This window comes from Vulpes lagopus, chromosome 2, assembly GCF_018345385.1.
Source record: "Vulpes lagopus strain Blue_001 chromosome 2, ASM1834538v1, whole genome shotgun sequence".
NCBI classification, from domain to species: Eukaryota; Metazoa; Chordata; class Mammalia; order Carnivora; family Canidae; genus Vulpes; species Vulpes lagopus.
The window spans coordinates 175,705,392-175,724,333 of NC_054825.1; the positions used below are offsets into that span (position 1 = coordinate 175,705,392).

Genomic DNA, 18,942 nt, shown 5'->3' on the forward strand with positions numbered 1-18,942 from the left:
CCCAGCACGGGGCTTGATCTCATGACCTTGAGATCAGGATCTGAGCCGAAACCCAGAGTTGGACGCTCAACCGATAGCACGACCCAGGTGCCTGTTTTTGTTTTTAAAAAGATTTTGTTATTAGGTAATGGCTACACCCAATGTGGGGCTTACTCAACCCCGAGATCAAGAGTCACGGGCTCTACCGACTGAGCTGGCCAGGTGTCCCCTCCACGCCTCCTCTTCCACTAGCAGAGTGAGGGCCGTGCTATCTGGAGACCACTAACTTAGACGCCTGAACCCAGAGAGCAAGGCAGGAGAACTGCCGGCTTCCATGCAGGCCTCCCCTCATTCATTAGATGCTGTGAAAGGAAAGTCTTTGTTCTCGATTTTTAAATATGAAGACAAAACACGATCCTGTAGCTTGTGGTCCAAGCGGAGAAGATGCTGCGAGAAGAGCTGTCACCTGGGCTGCGTGAAGAACGCTTGAATGTGCTGTGCCACTGCTGGTCCCACGACTGGCTCCAGCTCTCGGAGGGAAGCATTACTTAGTTGCTGGATACTTGGGAACTTCTGAAGCAGAAGGAGAGCTTTAACTTTTCCAACTCCTGGGATCTGTTGCACAGTTCGAAGGAGGGATAGCTCAGGGATCGGAGCCCGTTTCTTACTGAGGAAAGGGTTCTTACTGGGCTCTTTGGTTTGTTCTTGAACCTAAACCAATGGTAAAAGAAAAAAGCGTGTGAGCGCCCTCTAGAGGGACTGGCAGTTCTCTTAAAAATTGATGGAAATTCAGTTTTTACTTTTTCATTTGGTTCAGCTTGATTTGCCACTACAAATGTTTTCCGATACCATGAATATAATTTCTCTGATACCAGCAAAATTACCGAGGGATGAACCACAGGAGTACACAAAGGACTAAGATAAATTGATTAAAACTTGAATTTTCAGAATGCTTCGGGTAAAGCAATGAAAGCAAATGTTGAGGAGTTCAAGCATGTTCCTGTGGTCTATGAAGAAATGACTCAGTTGTATGGGATTAAATTAAAGCTAAACTTGGACTTGCTTGGTACAGGACCCGGGGAGAGCTTGCTTATCAAAGGAGAGACTCCAGTTTTCAGTTAGCGGTGGACATGGGAGGGCAGACAGTAGCTTTACAACAAGGGAGGTTAGGAACAGCGAAGCAAGGAATGTGGCAGAGAAGGAAGTGTTCTACCAACAACACGGCACTGCCTGCATTTTTCTTTTTCTTTCTTTTTTAAAAGATTTTATTTAAGATTTATTTATTAAGATAAATAGTAAGATTTTATTTAAGACTTATTGAGACAGAGAATTAGTGAGAAACAGAGATAGCAGAGCAAGGGGTGAGGGAGAGGGAGAAGCAGACTCCTTGCTGAGCAGGATCCTGATGTGGGACTTGATCCCAAGACCCCAGGATCATGACCTGAGCCAAAGGCAGACACTTAACCGACTGAGCCACCCAGGTGCCCCACTGCTTGCATTTTTCAATTTGGCTCTCAATCCTTGCTATGCACCGAAAGGGAAATTTAAAACCACCACAACAAAAATTGATGCTTTAGGCCCTGACATTCTGATTTTTACTTGGTCTGAGGTAAGGCTCATGTATCACTGTTCTTAAAAGTTCCTCAAGAAATTCTAAAGCACGGACAAGATGAATAATCGGTAAAGACAATGCAGAGCCAGGACTTTTTTTTTTTTTAAAGACTTTATGTATTTATTCATGAGACCCAGAGAGAAGCAGAGACCCAGGCAGAGGGAGAAGCAGGCTCCATGCAGGGAGCCCGATGTGGGACTCGATCCTGGGATCCCTGTGTCACGCCCTGGGCTGAAGGCAGATGCTGAACTGCTGAGCCACCTGGGCACCCCTCCCCCTGTTTTTTTTTTTTTAATTTATTTTTTATTTTTATTTTTATTTTTTTTCTGTTTTTGTTTTTTTAAAGGATCATCTGCTTTGGGCTGTAGTTGACCGCAGATGGGTGAGCGCTACTGTAGATGGGGCTGAGGGGTTGCAACCGTAGCAAGGGCAGCAGCTGGAGTAAAAGATCCAGAAAGGTCAGGTGAAAGTCTGCAGGGCAGGGCTCCTGCAGAGGAGCAGGAATCCGTACTTACCAACTGGATAATAAGGCAGGACGCTTCCATCTGGCTGGCCACTGGAAGCAACACCATCCCAAGGTCCAGCACGGTGAACTTCTGTATGGCCGAGTAGTACTGTTCACTCATCTGCGTCTTCTCAACAATTACAATCCCTTGGAGATTACTGGACTTCAAAGGAAGAGATGAAAAACCAAAGCAGTAAGCCATTTTGTGTTTAAAAGATATTCTTTTTTTATGATTTTATTTATTTATTCATGAGAGATGGGGGGGGTGGGGCAGAGACACAGGCAGAGGGAGAAGCAGGCTCCATGCAGGGAGCCCGATGCAGAACTTGATCCTGGGACCCTGGGTTCACTCCTTGAACCAAAGGCAGGTGCCCCCATAAGCCATTTTGTAACACAACCACCTTGCAGGTAGTTTAAGAAAGCTGCGCAAAAAAAAAAAAAAAAAAAAGAAAGAAAAAAAGCTGAGCAGCCCCGGTGGCTCAGCAGTTTAGCGCCTGCCTTCAGCCCAGGGCCTGACTGATCCTGGAGACCTGGGATCGAGTCCCACGTTGGGCTCCCTGCATGGGGCCTGCTTCTCCCTCTGCCTGTCTCTCATTAAAAATAATAATAATAATAATAATTTAAAGCATTAAAAAAAAAGAAAGCTGTCAGTCCAGCAGTGCTGCCAATGGTTTGTATATAAATCATCCCCAAGGATGGGGGGCGGGGGCAGCTGGGGAGTCCATTCTCAGTTTCAGTACTTACATTCCTTTTTTTTTTTTTTTTTTTCCAGTACTTACATTCCTAACCCGAACAAGTTTCTTCCTGTAGCCATTTCCTGCCACCAGATCGGCTTCGGTGACATAGAGAATGCAAGATCTGCTGGACAAATAAAAATCCACCGGCGTCAGGCCATCCTCAAAAACGATTTTGACTTTCCCTTAGGACACAAGAGAAGAACGAGGAGTTTCGTGAGCTCTCGGTGGGGGGGTGTGGGGGGGAGGCGACAGCAGGCAGGACGTCTCGGGGGAGGGCAGCCCACCGACCTTGCATCCCCTGCACCAGCTGCGACCCGCGCCACCTGTCGTTGGCCACCACCTGCCCAATAGGCACGTGCATGGGGCCCGTGCCCCCAGCGGGGTTCCTGGCCATCGGCAGCCTGGACCTAAGGGGGGGGGCGGAGGGCGGCATCAGAGCGGGTCCCCGTCGCTCCGCCCCGCGCGCCCCCGAGGCCGGGCGCCCCTGCACGGGGAGCCCGTTTGCAGCATCTTTACAAGACCGAATCCTCCGCCAAAGCCTTAGACCCGGGAGATTCCCCTCACCTGCCGCTCGGTCTGCACCACGGTCCCTCGGCGCGCTCCGCGGCCGGCGCCCAGCGGGTCCGCACCCCACCTGCGCCCCGGGGCCCGAGGATGCCGCGCTCTTACCTGCCGCCCGCCAGCCACTTCCGGTTCCCCTCGGGCGCGCTCGCCGAGGTTTCATCCTGCCCGCCCCCCGCCTCCCGCGGAGGCGCCGGATAGGCTAGAGCGTCGGAGATCGACACCTGAGCTGACCAATAGGAGAACGGACTACTCGCTGTTTCCGCCCCCGTTGGAATTTGAATGGGGACCGCCGGTTGCCAAGAGCGACGGGCGCGGAGTAACCTTGGCTCTGATTGGTCGATAGGAAAGCGGAGCCAATGGCGGGCGAGGTTACTACGAAGTGCATTGCGTAGGAGAAGCGTCCGGCCCGTGGGCGGGGCTCGGGCTCCAGGGAGCGGTCCCCACCTGCGAGCGTGGCTGCACTTCGGTCCAGCGCTGCTCCGACCGCATCCTGCAGCCACGATGCCCCTGGGGTTTCCCAGGGGCCGCAAGAGCCAGTTTGTAAGTAGATCGCGGGGGCCGGGAGTTAAAGGGGAAGGGGTGGGGTTTGGCCCGAGGTCGAGGCCGGGGAGCACCACGAAGGGCAGCGGTCTTCCATCCGAGAAGCCCCGGCTGGGGTGTTCTAAAGCATCCTGTATCCCAGGGCCGGCCTGGCTCTCGGGCAGGAGTCGCCTTGTCCCCCCCGCAACGTTTGCTGCGGGGTCGGGGAGCGCCCCCCGCGAACGCCCCGGCCACCTGCCCCCCGGGTTCCCGCCCGCGCCCTGCACCGCCTGCCGCAGCAGCAGCCCCTCGCCCCTGCGCGGGTTTCTGCGCTCCTTACCACCCGGTGCCTCCAACACACACACGCACGCTCCAGCCATTTCTCCCTTTTTTACTTTTTGTAAAAAAATGTTTTATGCGTTCAGGAGAGACAGAGAAACGCAGAGAGAGCCCGATGCGGGACTCGGCCCGGGGACCCCAGGATCACCATCTGAGCCGGAGGCAGACGCTCAACCGCTGAGCCACCCAGGCGTCCCTTCCAGCCATTTCTTCCATCCCTCCAGGCCTTTGCTATTGCTTCTGCCTGGAACGCTTCGCTCCAGTGCCTGCCACGGCCACTGTCACTGTAGGCGCCTTCTCCCACCTTCACGCTTAGCCCTTGCCCGATTTGCCTCCCCCGGGCCCAGTTTCAGTGGGTGTTCTCACTAGGCCACAGGTTCTCCTTAGTTTTAAGGTATGAAAACTCTTAAATGGGAGCGGTCTCCACTCTTACCCCAGCCCGTTCTTCCAGCCTGTCCTCAGAGGCTTCTGTATTCCAGCAAACTGGAATATTCGTTGTTTCTAGAACACTGCGGCCAACGCTGCCTTCTTCCCGTTGTTCATGCTGTTCCCTCTTCCTAGAATGCTTTTCCATCCCTTTCCCCACACGTGAGGGCAGTGGCTATCTTTGATGACCCCGTCTACATGCCTCTGTGGTTTCCTCCCAGCGGGACACGAGAGGCCCCCTTGCTGGCTCCAGACCTGAAGGAGGCCTTCCCTCCCCGGCCATCCCAGCACCAGATTGTCTTTACCTTGCCCTTGGCGCTCTCCGTAATTCTGTGCCCCACAGTGGGTACTTGGGTGTTTTCCCTCCCTACTCTTACTACCTTGAGGATGAAGACAGGGTTTCTTCCTTGCAGTCCTGGTGTTTGGCCTGTAGGAGGTGTGAGTAATGACTCCTGCCTAGAAAGTGAACATTGGGCTATACTCGGAAACTTCTGAATGACTGCCAGTCGCCCAAAGCCAGATTCTCTGATTTCCATTGCATGTAGGAGCTGGTTTTCGTTATTCTGTGTCTTTGAGATAACTACCTAAAGCCTTTTTTTAAAAAATACTTTTGTTCTTTATACTACAGTGAATAAGTTAATGTACCACTACATTATAGTATTAGAACATTCTGAATATGGCTAAGTACCTAGCTTTACCAGGAGGTTTTATATACTCCTATGTCTTCCTATTACTTTTAAAAGGTATTTTATTTATTTTTTAATTTTAATTTTATGTTTTTGAAGATTTTATTTATTCATGAGAGACACACAGGGAGAGGGGGAGACACAGGCAGAGGGAGAAGCAGGCTCCCCCGAGGAGCCTGATGGGGGATTCGATCCCAGGATTCCGGGATTGTGACCTGAGCCAAAGGCAGATGCCCCACCACAGAGCCACCCAGGCGCCCCTAAAATATTTTATTTAAATTCAATTTGCCACCATATAGGATAACACCCAGTGCTCATCCTGTCAAGTGCCCTCTTTAGTGCCCATAATCTGGTTTACTTAAAGTCTTTATTAAGCTTCTGCGTGATGTGGAGTAATGGGGACAGTGCTTGAGTTCCAGGGTTGATGAAGACAAGAAGGTTGCCTGCTCTCAGGAAGCTTTCATTCTGCAGGGGGGCAGCAAGCGAAGGAGTAGGGTCATTGGAGGTCATGCTGTGAAACAAGTGGAGGTCCTAGATAGTGATTCTGGGGCATGGTCAGGGGGAGATGAGAGGGCCCCCACAATGGGCAGCTGCAATGGTGTTCCCTGGGTGGGCACACTTGCCTGGCCAGATGGGAATTGTGGATGGCATGGGGAGGACTGCGTTGTTAATGGGGTTAGATCCTTGGGTGGCCAGTGCAGGTGTTCCCTTTCAGGATCAAGGAAGGGTGGTGACAGGAACTCGGTGATCCCATACACCAGTGATGTTGCTGTGTTTCATTTGTGCAGAAACACATCATCCATGGCCTTCTACCTGCAGCCAGCATCGCACCAAAGCCAGCTGTGCCCCGCACACCTCCTCCCCGCAGCCCGAACCCTTCTCCAGAGAGACCAAGGTGAGTCTCAGGTGAATAGGCCTTGAGGTCACCCTTGTAGTACCAAGTGGAGGGTGCTGGAACTGTTCAAACTGGTAAGAAAAATCACAAATTGGGCCACTAGATTCATGTTCTTTGAAATGTGATTATCATGATTCTGTAATGAAGTATTTAATATTTTCTGTGGGATAATGATCTATTCTTTCAAGTGTATGGGGTTTCCACATTTCATAATTGAATGCGATTAGTATTTTTCCAGATATAAAGCATTGAAGCCCAAGTATACAGGTTCATAATATCTTGAAAAGAATTTAAAATTATGCACATGCTATTCTTCTGAAACACAAGTCTGCCTTTTAAAAGAGCTGATTTGAGGGAAGGAAGAAAGAAGAGTGTTCACCCCCCAGGGCCCGGGATTCCATCTTCTCATGTTCCCAACACCAGAAAATTGACTTTCTTTTATACCCAGCACTCTTGCCTGTGCCTTCTAAGGGTTAAGACACAGGAGAATTTCAGAGTATTTTTTTGCCCATAAAAAACATGGATACATGGCTTGACTTACCAATGAATTGATGATAAGAACTAATTTCAGGGGCAGCCCGGGTGGTTCAGCGGGTTAGCGCCACCTTCAGCCCAGGGCCTGATCCTGGAGACTCGGGATTGAGTCCCACACGGGGCTCCCTGCATGGAGCCTGCTTCTCCCTCTGCCTGTGTCTCTGCCTCTCTCTCGCTCTCTCTGTGTCTCTCATGAATAAATAAATAATAAAATCTTTAAAAAAAAATAAAGAACTAATTTCAGGCAAGAGTGGTACCTTTTTTTTTTTTAGTGTCCTTCAAAACTAGAATATCATATGCCTCTTGAGAAAAAAACACTTTGAAATATTGTTAGTGTTTGTTTTTTTCCTTAAATATCATGTTGATAACAAGAATAGCCATTTATTAGTGTTTACCCCACGCAGAGGCCTGTTGTTAAGTCCTTCAGAAGCATGATCTCATTCCACCCTCTCAACAACCTTCGACCCTTGGAGAGAGGTGTTGCCCGCCTCTCTAGCTTGACCTCCAGTGTTTTGCATTGGTCCGAATTCTTGCTGGGCGAGTGGTGGCACCACGGCATTGGACACCTGTCGATCTGTCCGGCTCTTCAGTGTTCATGTGACCGACTCTGACTTTGTGTCACTAGGGCTTATGTGGCAGCAGTAACAGCAAGAGAGCTAGCTTTACATTCCATCCTGGAGCAGAAAAACAAGCATGTTTCATTTAATGACAAGCATGCTGTAGGTTCATTAGAAACTCTCTGTTGTCTCTTGTGCTATATGAAAATGTCTTCCCAGACTATAATCTTTATAAGCCAAAAATTATCAACAAGGCTTTGGCAATTGTGGCATATTTCTGTATATTTTTTTTATTTACAAGAAATGGGCATTCCAATTACACTGAGATGTCCCTACGCTTCGTGTGTAGTGTAATAGCGTAAGAATCCGACAGCCAGGGATCCCTGGGTGGCTCAGAGGTTTGGCGCCTGCCTTTGGCCCAGGGCGCAATCCTGGAGTCCCAGGATCGAATCCCACGTCGGGCCCCTGGCATGGAGCCTGCTTCTCCCTCCTGCTGTGTCTCTGCCTCTCTCTCTCTCCCTCTCTCTCTCTCATAAATAAATAAATACATCTTAAAAAAAGAAAAAGAATCTGACAGCCATTTATTTCCATTTCCTCCTTCCCATCCTTCGTCTTACTGTTGCTGTACATTTTAATTCCATACGTTATAAATCCCACAATATATTGTTACTGTTTTTGCTTTTAACAGTCTTTTGCCTTTATTAAGCCAGTTTTATTGAGGTATAATAGACATACGATAAACTGTACATATTGGACACACGTCATGTTGTGACATTTACATGACAAGATTTACACCCATGAAACCATCAGTGCAAACAAGATAATAGACATATCCATCATCCCGCTGAGGTTTTCTTATGGCTCCTTTGCAATTCCTACCTCCTGTCCTTCTCTCTCCTCTCCCATTCCTCTTCCCCGTCCACCCTCACCCCCATCTCCAAGCAACCACTGATCTGTTTTCTTTCGCATTAGATTAGTCTGCATTTTCTAGAATTTTATATAAGTGGAATTACATAAAATAATTATGCCGGCTTCTTTGATTCAGCATAATTATTCTGAAATTCATCCATATTGTTGTGAAAAATCAGTAATTCATCCTCTTTATTGCTTAGTAGTGTTCTAGTATGTGAATAATGAATATGTCACAATTTGTTTCTCCATTCACCTGTGGATGGATATTTCATTTGTTTGGGGGTTTTATTATTATTATTTTTTAAGATACTTATTTATTTGACACAGAGAGAGAGAAAGTGAGAAAGCACAAGGAGGGGGAGGGACAGTGGGAAAGGGAGAAACAGGCTCCCCGCTGAGTAGGCAGCTCCACATGGGGCTCGATCTCAGGACCCTGGGATTATGACCTGAGCCAAAGGCAGACACTTAACCGACTGAGCCACCCAGGCACCCCTTGGATTTTATTATTATTTTTTTTTGGATTTTATTATTTTAAAAATAAAACTGCTGTGAACATTTGTTCACAAATCGTTGTTTCCTACATAATGCTTTTTGTTTTCCTTGGGTAAATATCTAGGAGTAGAATAGGTGGGTCATATACTAGGTGTATATTTGTCAAATAACTGCCAAATTATTTTTCCAAAGTTTTTACTTAATTTATGGTCTGACTAGCATTGTAGGAGTTCCAGCTGCTGAACATCCTCACCAACACTTGGTTTGGTCAATCTTGTGTGTGTGCGGTTTTAGAATTTTAGTTGACCTTAGTTCTAACTCATATTGCCTGTTGATAGGATTTTGAAAAAGTGGTGATGGTGGTACATAGGGAACAATGTAGAGAGCTTCTCTGGTGAATCAACATCCCCCTTAAACTTTCTGGACGACCATAGACTCATCCAGGGTGGGCCATTCCTTATTCCTTTGGCCAAGGCGGCACTGTTGTATCTGGAGTCCGTGAGCACAGCTGAAGTTCCCAACTTCTTCCTTGCAAATTTCTGGATCTCTCTACCCAAGGGGGCACATTTCTTGAGGCTCACTCTGCAGAGTGCCTGTGAATGTTGGTGGGGTACTCTCCAGTTGCCATCCTGGCAATGGCAGCATGGCCCTTCTTCTTAACCCTCCTCCTTTGTGGGACCCAATCTGCCGGGCCTAGGTTGGAAAGGAGGAGCATAAGGGATTCCCTTGGCCAGTCTTTTAAATTTTGGACATTCTAAGAGTAAGCAGTGTAGTAGTATCTCATTGTGACTTTATTTTGCATTTCTCTGATAACTAAGGTTGTTGAGCATCTTTTGTGCTTATTTGCCATTTGTATATTTTCCTTGTCTTTTTTTTTTTTTTTAAAGATTTATTTATTTATTCATGAGAGACAGAGAGAGAGGCAGAGACATAGGCAGTGGGAGAAGCAGGCTCCCTGCGAGGGGGTACTCGATCCCAGATCCCGGGATCATGCCCTGAGCCAAAGGCAGCCGCTCAGCCGCTGAGCCACCCAGGTGTCCCCCATTTGTATATTTTCTTTGGTGAAGTGTCTATTTAAACCTTGTGCCCTCTTTTAAAAATTGAGTGTGTTCCTATTCCTGTATTTTGAGAGTTCCTTATATAATCTAGATACAAGTCCTTTATCAAATATCACAGATATCAAGTCCTTTATCAAATTTCCAAATATGTGTGTGGCTTGTCTTTTCATTCTCTTAACAGTGTCTTTCAAAGAGCAGGAGTTTTTGATTTTTATGAAGTTCAGCATATCAATTTTTTTCTTTTATAGATCTTGATTTCAGTATCCTATCTGAGAAATCTTTGCCTGAACCAAAGCTGCAAAGATTTTCTCCTGTATTTTCTTCTAGAAGTTTTATAGTTTTGGGCTTTACATTGAAGTCTAATCCAATTTGAATTTCTTTTTGAATATGGTGCGGGAGGCACAGATTCAAGCTTATTCGGAACTCAGTTGTTCAGCACCATTTGCTGAAAAGGCTGTATTGTATTAGTTATCTATTGTTGTGTAACAAATTACACCAAAACTTAGTGGCTTAAAGCATAAAACAGTCACATTTTTTTATCCCATATCTCATGATGCTCCTTTTTTTTTTAATTATTTTTTTTACCTCTCTGTGTTTCATTTTAGTTATTTTCTCTTGTTTTGTCTTCAATTTCACTAGTCTTTTTTTTTTTTTTTGCAAAGGGTAATCTGCGGTCTGTCCCATACAGTCTAATTTTCAGCTCCCAAAGCTCAAGTCTTTTTTAATAATCTCCCGTGTTTCTACTTAGCTTTTTGAACATATGGAATACAGTTATAACTGTCTTTATGTCCTCTGCTCGTTCTAACATATGCCTTCAGTTCTGAGTGGGTTTCTTTTGATTCTTCTCGTCATTTTGGATCGTGTTTTTCCGTCTCTTTGCATGCCTGGTTATCTTGGATTGCATACTAGACACTGTTGTAAGTTTCACTTTGTCACATGCTGGATATTTTTGTATTCCTACAAATCTGCTGGAATTTTGTTCTGGGATGCAGTTAAGTTACTTGGAACTGATTTGATCTTTTAGGTCTTGTTTTTATGAGTTGTTAGGGACATCTGAAGCAACCTAGGGCTAAGTATTCCCCACTACTGAGGCAAGACCTTTCCAAGGACGTTCTCCATGTCCTGTAGATTATAATGTTTTCCCATCTGGTGGGAGCAGGCCTTGTCCCCAGCCGTGTGTACGCACCTGGCACTGATCCTCTAATCACTGTGGATGGTTCTTCCCCCAGCCTTGGATAGTTTCCTGACATTCACCCACTGAGGAATATTTTGCCAAACACTCAGGGGCCCTTCTGCAGATTTCCGGAGTGCTCTCTGCTCAGCTCTCTCCTTTCCAGTACTCTGTCCTGCAAATTCTGTCTGCTGTGCTTTTCCTGGATGGTCAGCTCGATCTCCGTAACTCGGGAGGTCCACCTGGCCCCATGTCAGTTCTTCCTCCCTGTGCCATGACCTGGAAATTCTCTCAGGCAGTAAAGCTGACACAGTTGTAAATCTGTTGTTTTGTTTTGCTTTTGCAAGTGGGAAGGTAAATCCATTACTCTCATCTTTCCAATATTATAGTTTTGAATAATTTACAAGTGTTTTAAAAATGCCTTTTAAAATCTTTTGTATCTTTTTTTGGGGTGCCTGGGTGGCATAGTCAGTAAAGGGTCCGGCTCTCGGTTTTGACTCAGGTCCTGATCTAAAAGTCTTGAGATCGAGCCCCGGATTGGGCTCCACAGTCAGTGTGGAGTCTGCTTGAGATTCCCTCTCCCTTTCCTTCTGCCCCTCCCACTCATGCTCTCTCTCTAAAATAAATATATCTTTTTAAAAATAATTAAATAATAAAATCTTTGATATCTTTTTTATATCTCCTTTTCTTCCCCCCATTCTGATCTCTCATTTAAAAAGGAAACTGCTTGAATATAGACTGCCTAGTTTAGAGACCTGGACTCATCTCCTATTAGCTAGAAAATCTTGGACAATCGTTTATATTTTATTTTAAAAATGGAGATTACAGTAATATGCATTCATTCAGTTGGTGTGATAATGAGATGAAGTACATAACAGTGGGGATGTAGTCAGCAGATACGCACTAAACATGGAACAGAAGCTCACCCTTCGTTAATTCTCGTGTCTCGTGTCCTGTCGTTCACCCTTCAGCTTGCAGGTTTGTGTCTCACCTTCTCCCTGGGGTGTTTTTGTGCCTAGATCTGCTCTGGCTGCTGTCATCCTGACAACAACACTGACCGGCCGGACCGTTGCCATTCCTCAACCTCGCCAGAGATCCGTGTCTGAGAGTGACACGACCTATGTTGAAAAGGACAGTTTCATAGAGCCCTACGCCACCACCTCAGAGCTGAGGCTTCAGTAAGAACCATATCGCTGGCTCTGCTGCTTCTCTGGGCAGAGGACACCCAGCTCATGTGTGTGTGTGTGTGTGTGTGTGTGCGCACGCACGTGCATGCTTGTGGTTGTGAATGGAGCATAGTACTCAGCTTTTCATCACCACTGTCTACAGGTCACTGTCTTGGGGTATTGGTTGCTTTTGACTCATGTCAGGATTTTCTCTAGAGTGGCTCTTACTAAATTAAGGCTTCTGAAAGTCCTGGTGGTTTTCAGAGAGTGGTGAAGTCAGTGCCACCTTCAGCCCTTCGCGGGACTCTCCTATGCCACAACCTAGGTGCGAGAGTTGTCACCCACCACTTCCCCTGTGTCCCCTCTCTGAACATTTCATGCTGCTCTTACCTTCGGTATTCATGTCTACTATAATCTTCTTTCTCTTTTCAACTCATTTTCTCTGTTGCTTGAGCCTGGTGAGAGCCAATGTTGGGTTGGGTGGTCAGGAAGGTTTCCTCCTGGGGAAGAGAGCATTGAGCACAGAGCTGAGGAAGGAACAAGGTGTGCCTGGGAATGGCTCAAGGGTCTGGGGACAATGGCCAGAGTGGGGCTGGGATGAACCTTCGAGACAGAGAAGAGGGAGCATGACACCTGATCCATGTGAGCAGCTGAGGGAAGAGGTTTGTGGCTGGGTCAGTGAGTGAGGTGGGTAGGGGCCAGCCTGGCGATGCCTTTGGTGTTTTGTTCTGAGGTTTGGTCCTCTCCACCCCTTCCCGCTAGGAGCCCAGGAGGACACAGGGCTTTAAGGGCTTATGGGGTGGAGCTTGGGGAACACATAACCAGATTTGCCTTTTATCTGTTATCTTTATTCAGTTTTGTTTTTTGAGGTCTTTTTGCATACCTTTTTATGAAGTCTGATCTATCAGTCTTTGTAGTTTTTGACAAAGGCCTGAAAAGAAACCTGAAAGACCTTCCCTATTATATGAATGCTCACTTCTTTCCATCTAGAACATGTTAATATTTTTGGCTTTCACATTTTAATATTGACTCCATTTTGAGATATTTGAATATAGCCCGTTTTTCTTCTGGTAAGAATTTTGCTGTAGCTGCATAAGAACTAAAGATGAAGAAAGGAACTTAAACTTCACTAGAAAGAATGAACAGATAAGACCATCAGAGGAAATCTGGAAACTTTGACTCAGGGGGAGGGCTGGATTAGCCACATCGTATTTAAAACACATAGATGAGGGGATCCCTGGGTGGCGCAGCGGTTTGGCGCCTGCCTTTGGCCCAGGGCACGATCCTGGAGACCCGGGATCGAATCCCACGTCGGGCTCCTGGTGCATGGAGCCTGCTTCTCCCTCTGCCTGTGTCTCTGCCTCTCTCTCTCTCTCTCTCTCTCTCTCTCTCTCTCTCTGTGACTATCATAAATAAATAAAAATTAAAAAAAAACTAAACACATAGATGAAGTAGTGAAAACAGTAGGACTGGTTCCATGATAGAGAAGTGCCCACGGATACCCTGAGGGAACCCAATGTTTGCAAGCATAGTGACTGTTTCATAAAGGCAGCCTCACAGAGGGGAAGGAAAGAATCTGACAGTATAGTGATTGGCAGTAGTAGAAAAAAAAAAGATTAGCTTTGAGCCTTGGCTAGTTCAATATGCCAAATAAATTACTCTTAAAATATTAATCTGTACATACACATAAATAAGACCATGAAATCCTATAATCAGATCTCTCAGAGGGTGATGCCTGCTATGTCCTTCTAAGCTAAGAATTTAAAAGGTAAAAAAAAATTTTTAATCATCTATATGTTAAAAAAAACTTACACAATGAAATTAATAGAATAGGAAAAATACAGTAAATGCGAAGTTTTTAACTTTGTAGATGCAAAAGTTATTGAAATAGGCATACGAGAAGCAAAGGAGATCCCTGGGCAAAGGACATGAACAGACAGTTCTTCACAGAGAATGGACACAAATACATGGAAATAATCGTTTCAGTAACAAATGCAGATTTACATAGTGAGATTTCAGTTCTTTTGCCAAGTTTTGGAAAATTGTTACTAATGTAGTCACAGGGTGGGGAGGTGACTGGTGAAGTGGTTTTGTGCAGTATGCTTGTAGATCCCCAAAATAGTCACACCATTTGACTCCGTAGTTTACCGTACAGTTATTTGGCTCGTAAGACGGATCCTAAACACAGAAGAGATTGATTATCTGCACGCAGATGTTACCTGCCACAGTGATAATAGGGCAAAAGCCTAAGTACAGGGAATGGCTGACTAAACTGGTGTATCCACTTGAGTCTTGTCTTTTAACGTTTTGACTTTAGAAACGTGTTACCAGAGAGGCACATTGTGCATGTAGGCAGTGATAGAAACAAGAAAAACCTACATAAGAAGCTAGAAAGAAATGCTGAGTTTACGAGGAGATGAGATAGTGGATGACTTAATCCTTAGCTTCTGTATGTTTTGCAATGTGCACACAACACTTTTGTGGTGGGGCCTTGCAGGTGGGGCATCTAATACATATATACATATATAATACATATGAAAACAGTAGGACTGGTTTATATATATATCGACGTGAAGTGTTAAGTGGCTCACTTGCTTATTTGTTTATTTATTTTGCTCTCAACCTTCCGATACAGACCAAGTTGGCAGGATGAGACAGGAAGAAGGACTTCTTTGCCATCCTTTGAAATGCTGGGCTACGCAGAGGACGAGGACATGGACACAAACCTGTCGTCCAGCGGCGAGGAGTCGGAGGATGTCAGCCCTCACAAAGAAGGGGGAGGTCCCCGTGATGCTGTGTATACCGTGCCCCACAGAAATCAGGTGTCGGTCACATTCCAGACTTTCTTTTGCACGTTGACGTTAGCTTACTGTAAATTGTGTCGAGTGCATTAGCACGGATTTCCTTTTCTCTCTTCTGCCTTTAATGGCTTTTGCTTGGGGGCTGATTTTCTGAACACGGGCAGTCTCTTTTTTAATCTGGTGAGGCAGCAGTTTCAGGCTCCTTCCTTTATTGTCCAAAGACTGTTCCTTCACCTTCAGAGACGAAGATAAACATCTTCACGTTGTTAATGTATATCTCCATCCAGTGCTAGTAAGCCTGCTCTTTTCTTTGACCCCCAAAGCTGCTTTTCCTGTCACTTTTCCAGTATCAACATCCACGTTGCGACCTTTCTTCAAACTCATGCTCCACAAGAGGAATATCCTCCTTTATCTCCGTAATAGCTGACATTCTTTGAGCGCTTACCATACGGGAGTCTCTCTTTTTTTTTTTAGATTTTATTTATTTATTCATGAGAGACATACACACAGAGAGAGGCAGAGACACAGGCAGAGGGAGAAGCAGGCTCCATGTGGGGAGCCCGATGTGGGACTCGATCCCAGGTATCCAGGATCACGCCCTGGGCCGAAGGCAGACGCTCAACCACTGAGCCACCCAGGCATCCCCATACGGGAGTCTCTGTTGTAGGCTCTTTCCTGCAGTTATCCCCCCACTGCCTCGGTGAGGAACGTGGTACGGAGAGGTTCCGGAGCCCATTCCTCCACCACTGCCTGAGCTGCTCTGGTTTCAACTCCATGCTCCAGGGTTTGGGAAACTAGATAGTACTGCTTCTTTAATGGCAAAAGGCAGTTCTGTAATTTCTTTTTCTTTTCTCGTTTTTCATCGTCACTATAACACATGTTACAGTGACCATGTACCCACATTTACAGCATCAAATTATACACAGAGTGATTATATTTCTATTACTGCCCCCCACTGTATTGAATCATATGTTCAGTGGTCCTAGGGAGTTTATTTTGAGGAGACCTTCGGTGAGCGTTTCACGAACAAACCATCAGTTTCTAGCACATGCAGACTGTAACATGCAGCACGAGGTTTCTCTACGGGAAAAGCTCTGAAGCAGGCGGGTGGCGGCCGAGCCCAGAGCAAGTTCTGCCGCAGGGGCCCAGGGGAAGTCCGTCTGCCCTCGATCTGCGGACTTTCTGGCTGGTATTTTGCACTGAGGTTACAGGCAGAGTTGTTTATCACTCAACTATTTTGGAAGTAAAGCTTGCCACCCCATTTCCCATAGAAGAAAGAGATTATAGTGACCTAAACAGTCTCCTCTGTCATTAGCAGGATACAGATTTTATTTTGTAGGCACGTGTGTCATGGTGGCTTCAGGACCCATGTGCAATAGGGAAATTTTGTTTTAGTTTAAAATGTGAAAAATAGAGCGAGACAACTATTAATATCAAGCATTCATGAGGTTATCCAGGAGCCCTCTAATGCCGGTGGGTGTGTAAGTTGGTACCCCCACATTGGAAAACTGACATTTCAGTTTATATTAAAGCTAAACATCTTTATTTTCTACAACCCAGCCCAAAAAGAAAGGAAAAAGTAGAAAATAATATAACACATAGGTATTCTCATTCTCCAGAATGAGCAAGTATGGACGTCTTATCTTTTCTTGTCTCAGATTTTCTTTCTTTTTTTTTTTTTTTAAATTTTATTTACTTATTCATGAGACACACACACACACACACACACACACACACACAGAGGCAGAGACACACACAGGCAGAGGGAGAAGCAGGCTCCATGCAGGGCGCCTGACGTGGGACTCGATCCCGGGTCTCCAGGATCACGCCCTGGGCCGAAGGCGGCGCTACACCGCTGAGCCACCCGGGCTGCCCAGTTGTCTCAGATTTTCTAAAAAGAAATGAAATCATAGTTCGGGTTGAAATCTTTGCCTCCCTCCCTGGAAGGCAATCAATCAGCTCTTGGATTTGGAATACATTCTGGAAGTCTGTGTTTTAGCTCTTTTACTACAAATAAGTGTCAGCAAACAAATACAGCCCAACTTTTTTCTTAATTGTAAATAGGTCACCATAGCGAACCAGTCATTTTACCCCTTGGCTTTTTTTCACTCTGATTGCAGTTTTGAGATGAATCCACGTTAACTTTTATATCTACGTCCTACCGATGAGCATAGAGGTTATTTCCTCGCACATTTGGTCCATGCACCTGTGTGTGCTGAGGGTCGCACCAGATCCTGCCAGATTGTTCTCCAAAGCAGTTTTTTTTTTTTTCTTTTGCCTTTCAAGCAGCAGCATATGCATGCCAGTCACCGCATTTCTGTTCATCCCAGCTGACTGGAATGCCATCCTTATACAACCCAGGAACCAATTGCAATTGGAAGGGCTCATGACGGTCTGCTTTGTCTGGCCAGTTGCAGATGGCATGAACGAAAGGGCCCTTTGAGCTGGAAAGGGATTTCGATTTCCCACAGCCTTATGATTGTGTTTTTTGGGAGGGGGTGAGGAGAGGGTTAAAGGGGTAACACAATAGGTGCAGGGAGACACATTGACATTTTCTGAGCATTTAATATATGCTAGGCAGCTTATATGTACCATCTCATTTACTTCACATCTTTGGGGTTAAGTGTGTGAAGAAACATGGTAAGAGACTCGCCCAAGGTTGTTACCCAACCAACCATCCAAGGGCAGAGGCAGGCTTCAGACCAGGGCGACCAAGTTTCTCTGTTTAGAATTAAAATTTGTGTTTATAGTCCTTTTGCCTATTGAGACTATTTCTTAGACGTCAAGCTTTCTTTGAAACTGGCCAAATATTCTTAAATTGATACAATTAAAGTATATCCCTTTTGGGGAAAATGGGTGTGTAGAGCCTGTAAGGATGCTATTTGATCGCTAGATGGCACCAGATCCGAAGGAGATACTGCCTGTGGGATACCTTTAATGTCCAAAGGCAAACCTGCCTTTTTTGTATTTACTATAGACACTCTGTAATCTACAGTAAATAATTTATAATTTATATCCTTTTTTATGAGTCGTTCATAATTCCTTTAAATAATTTTCAAGACTAGAAAGATAAGGAAACAGAGCAACCCAAATCAGGCAATTTGGATTTAAATCTATACCTCATGCCTCTCTCTGTGTTTCAGGGTAGTTGGGCAAACATCTTCATGTGAAGTGTGCACCCGCTCAGAAATGGCCTAACATGGAAAGCAAGTCTTGTTTTCAGCAGTTTTCTTATTGGTGCCACCCAAACGTAAGGCTGGAGAGGAAGTGGGGGGGCGTGGATTTGGGGTCCGTTCATGCGATGCTAGCATCCAGTGGACAGAGCAGTGCCCTGGGCATTCAGAGACCTGAGTTCAAGTCCCCGCTTCTCTACTTCCCAGTCGTATGGCTTGGGTAAGTCAGATAACCTCTCTGCACTTATAAAGGACTGTGTTAGGGAGGCCACTCTGCCTGGGTAGGTCAGCAGCTCAACTTGAATACAATTCCTGAGCATGCAGCGAGGACCAGGCATCGTGCTGCAGCGTAAGACACAGTCCGCAGTCACACAGTTGTGATAAATCACATATTATTAACATTTGTCATAACCGTGATTATAGTTCATCGATCACAGTTATGATAAATGTTACAAAGGAAGGGTGCAGGGTGGCATGAGACCGTGTCTGCAGGGGCGGTGCCTTTCTGAGAGGACTGCGGAGGGAGACAGCAAAGAGATGGGAAGGAGCTCCAGTTGCTTGCTTCTCCCTTTGAGGTCACTTGATCCTTCTGTCTGACACCTTGGTAGACTCGTTTGTTACCCTTTGCAGTTCAGTAACTTCACCAGAATTCCTGGTGTTATGTGTTATTATCTGTCCTTTTCCCCCCAAATTTCATTTGTTATTTAATTCTGCAGACACAGATTTTCATCTTCCTTTTTTTGTTTTCAGGGAACATTTCCTTCCCTATTTCGTTTTATCATTGACTAATCTTAGCATTTATTCTCCTTTGGGAAC

The 18,942-nt window shown here is 45.8% G+C and overlaps 2 protein-coding genes across 6 annotated transcripts in view; one reads left to right on the forward strand and one right to left on the reverse strand.

Annotated features, from left to right (window-relative positions):
• Positions 1-82: 82 nt before the first annotated feature.
• Positions 83-3,526, reverse strand: FAAP24 (FA core complex associated protein 24). Of its 3 annotated transcripts, XM_041736299.1 has the most exons (5): positions 3,398-3,526; positions 3,122-3,240; positions 2,876-3,015; positions 2,107-2,259; positions 83-690 (listed from the first exon to the last, which is right to left on the reverse strand). In XM_041736299.1, exons 2-5 carry the CDS (start codon positions 3,225-3,227, stop codon positions 442-444), a joined length of 648 nt encoding a protein of 215 aa, XP_041592233.1. In that variant the 5' UTR covers positions 3,228-3,240; positions 3,398-3,526; the 3' UTR covers positions 83-441. The 3 variants fall into 3 exon arrangements, with proteins under 3 accessions (XP_041592233.1, XP_041592240.1, XP_041592249.1); XM_041736306.1 differs by lacking the exon at positions 3,122-3,240 and having other exon boundaries at positions 2,107-2,254; positions 3,398-3,524; XM_041736315.1 differs by lacking the exon at positions 3,122-3,240 and having other exon boundaries at positions 3,398-3,518.
• A 288-nt stretch (positions 3,527-3,814) lies between these two features.
• The window catches only part of CEP89 (centrosomal protein 89), a 74,262-nt gene continuing 59,134 nt past the window's right edge, over positions 3,815-18,942 (forward strand). For all 3 annotated transcript variants that reach the window (XM_041746709.1, XM_041746707.1, XM_041746708.1), the window contains exons 1-4: positions 3,815-3,937; positions 6,156-6,262; positions 12,006-12,164; positions 14,788-14,974. In XM_041746709.1, the coding sequence (XP_041602643.1) occupies positions 3,899-3,937; positions 6,156-6,262; positions 12,006-12,164; positions 14,788-14,974 (492 nt within the window). In that variant the 5' untranslated portion in view covers positions 3,815-3,898. The remainder of the gene's footprint in view (positions 3,938-6,155; positions 6,263-12,005; positions 12,165-14,787; positions 14,975-18,942) is intronic.

What these genes read in the sequence shown, in the direction of transcription:
- FAAP24 (XM_041736299.1), bottom strand. Translation starts at nt 3,227, where the DNA reads ATGGCCAGGAACCCCGCTGGGGGCACGGGCCCCATGCACGTGCCTATT. An exon ending in GCTGGTGCAGGGGATGCAAG is followed by an intron (nt 3,016 to 3,121) that starts GTCGGTGGGCTG and finishes TTGTGTCCTAAG; the next exon opens with GGAAAGTCAAAATCGTTTTT. An exon ending in CCTGCCTTATTATCCAGTTG is followed by an intron (nt 691 to 2,106) that starts GTAAGTACGGAT and finishes CCATTGGTTTAG; the next exon opens with GTTCAAGAACAAACCAAAGA.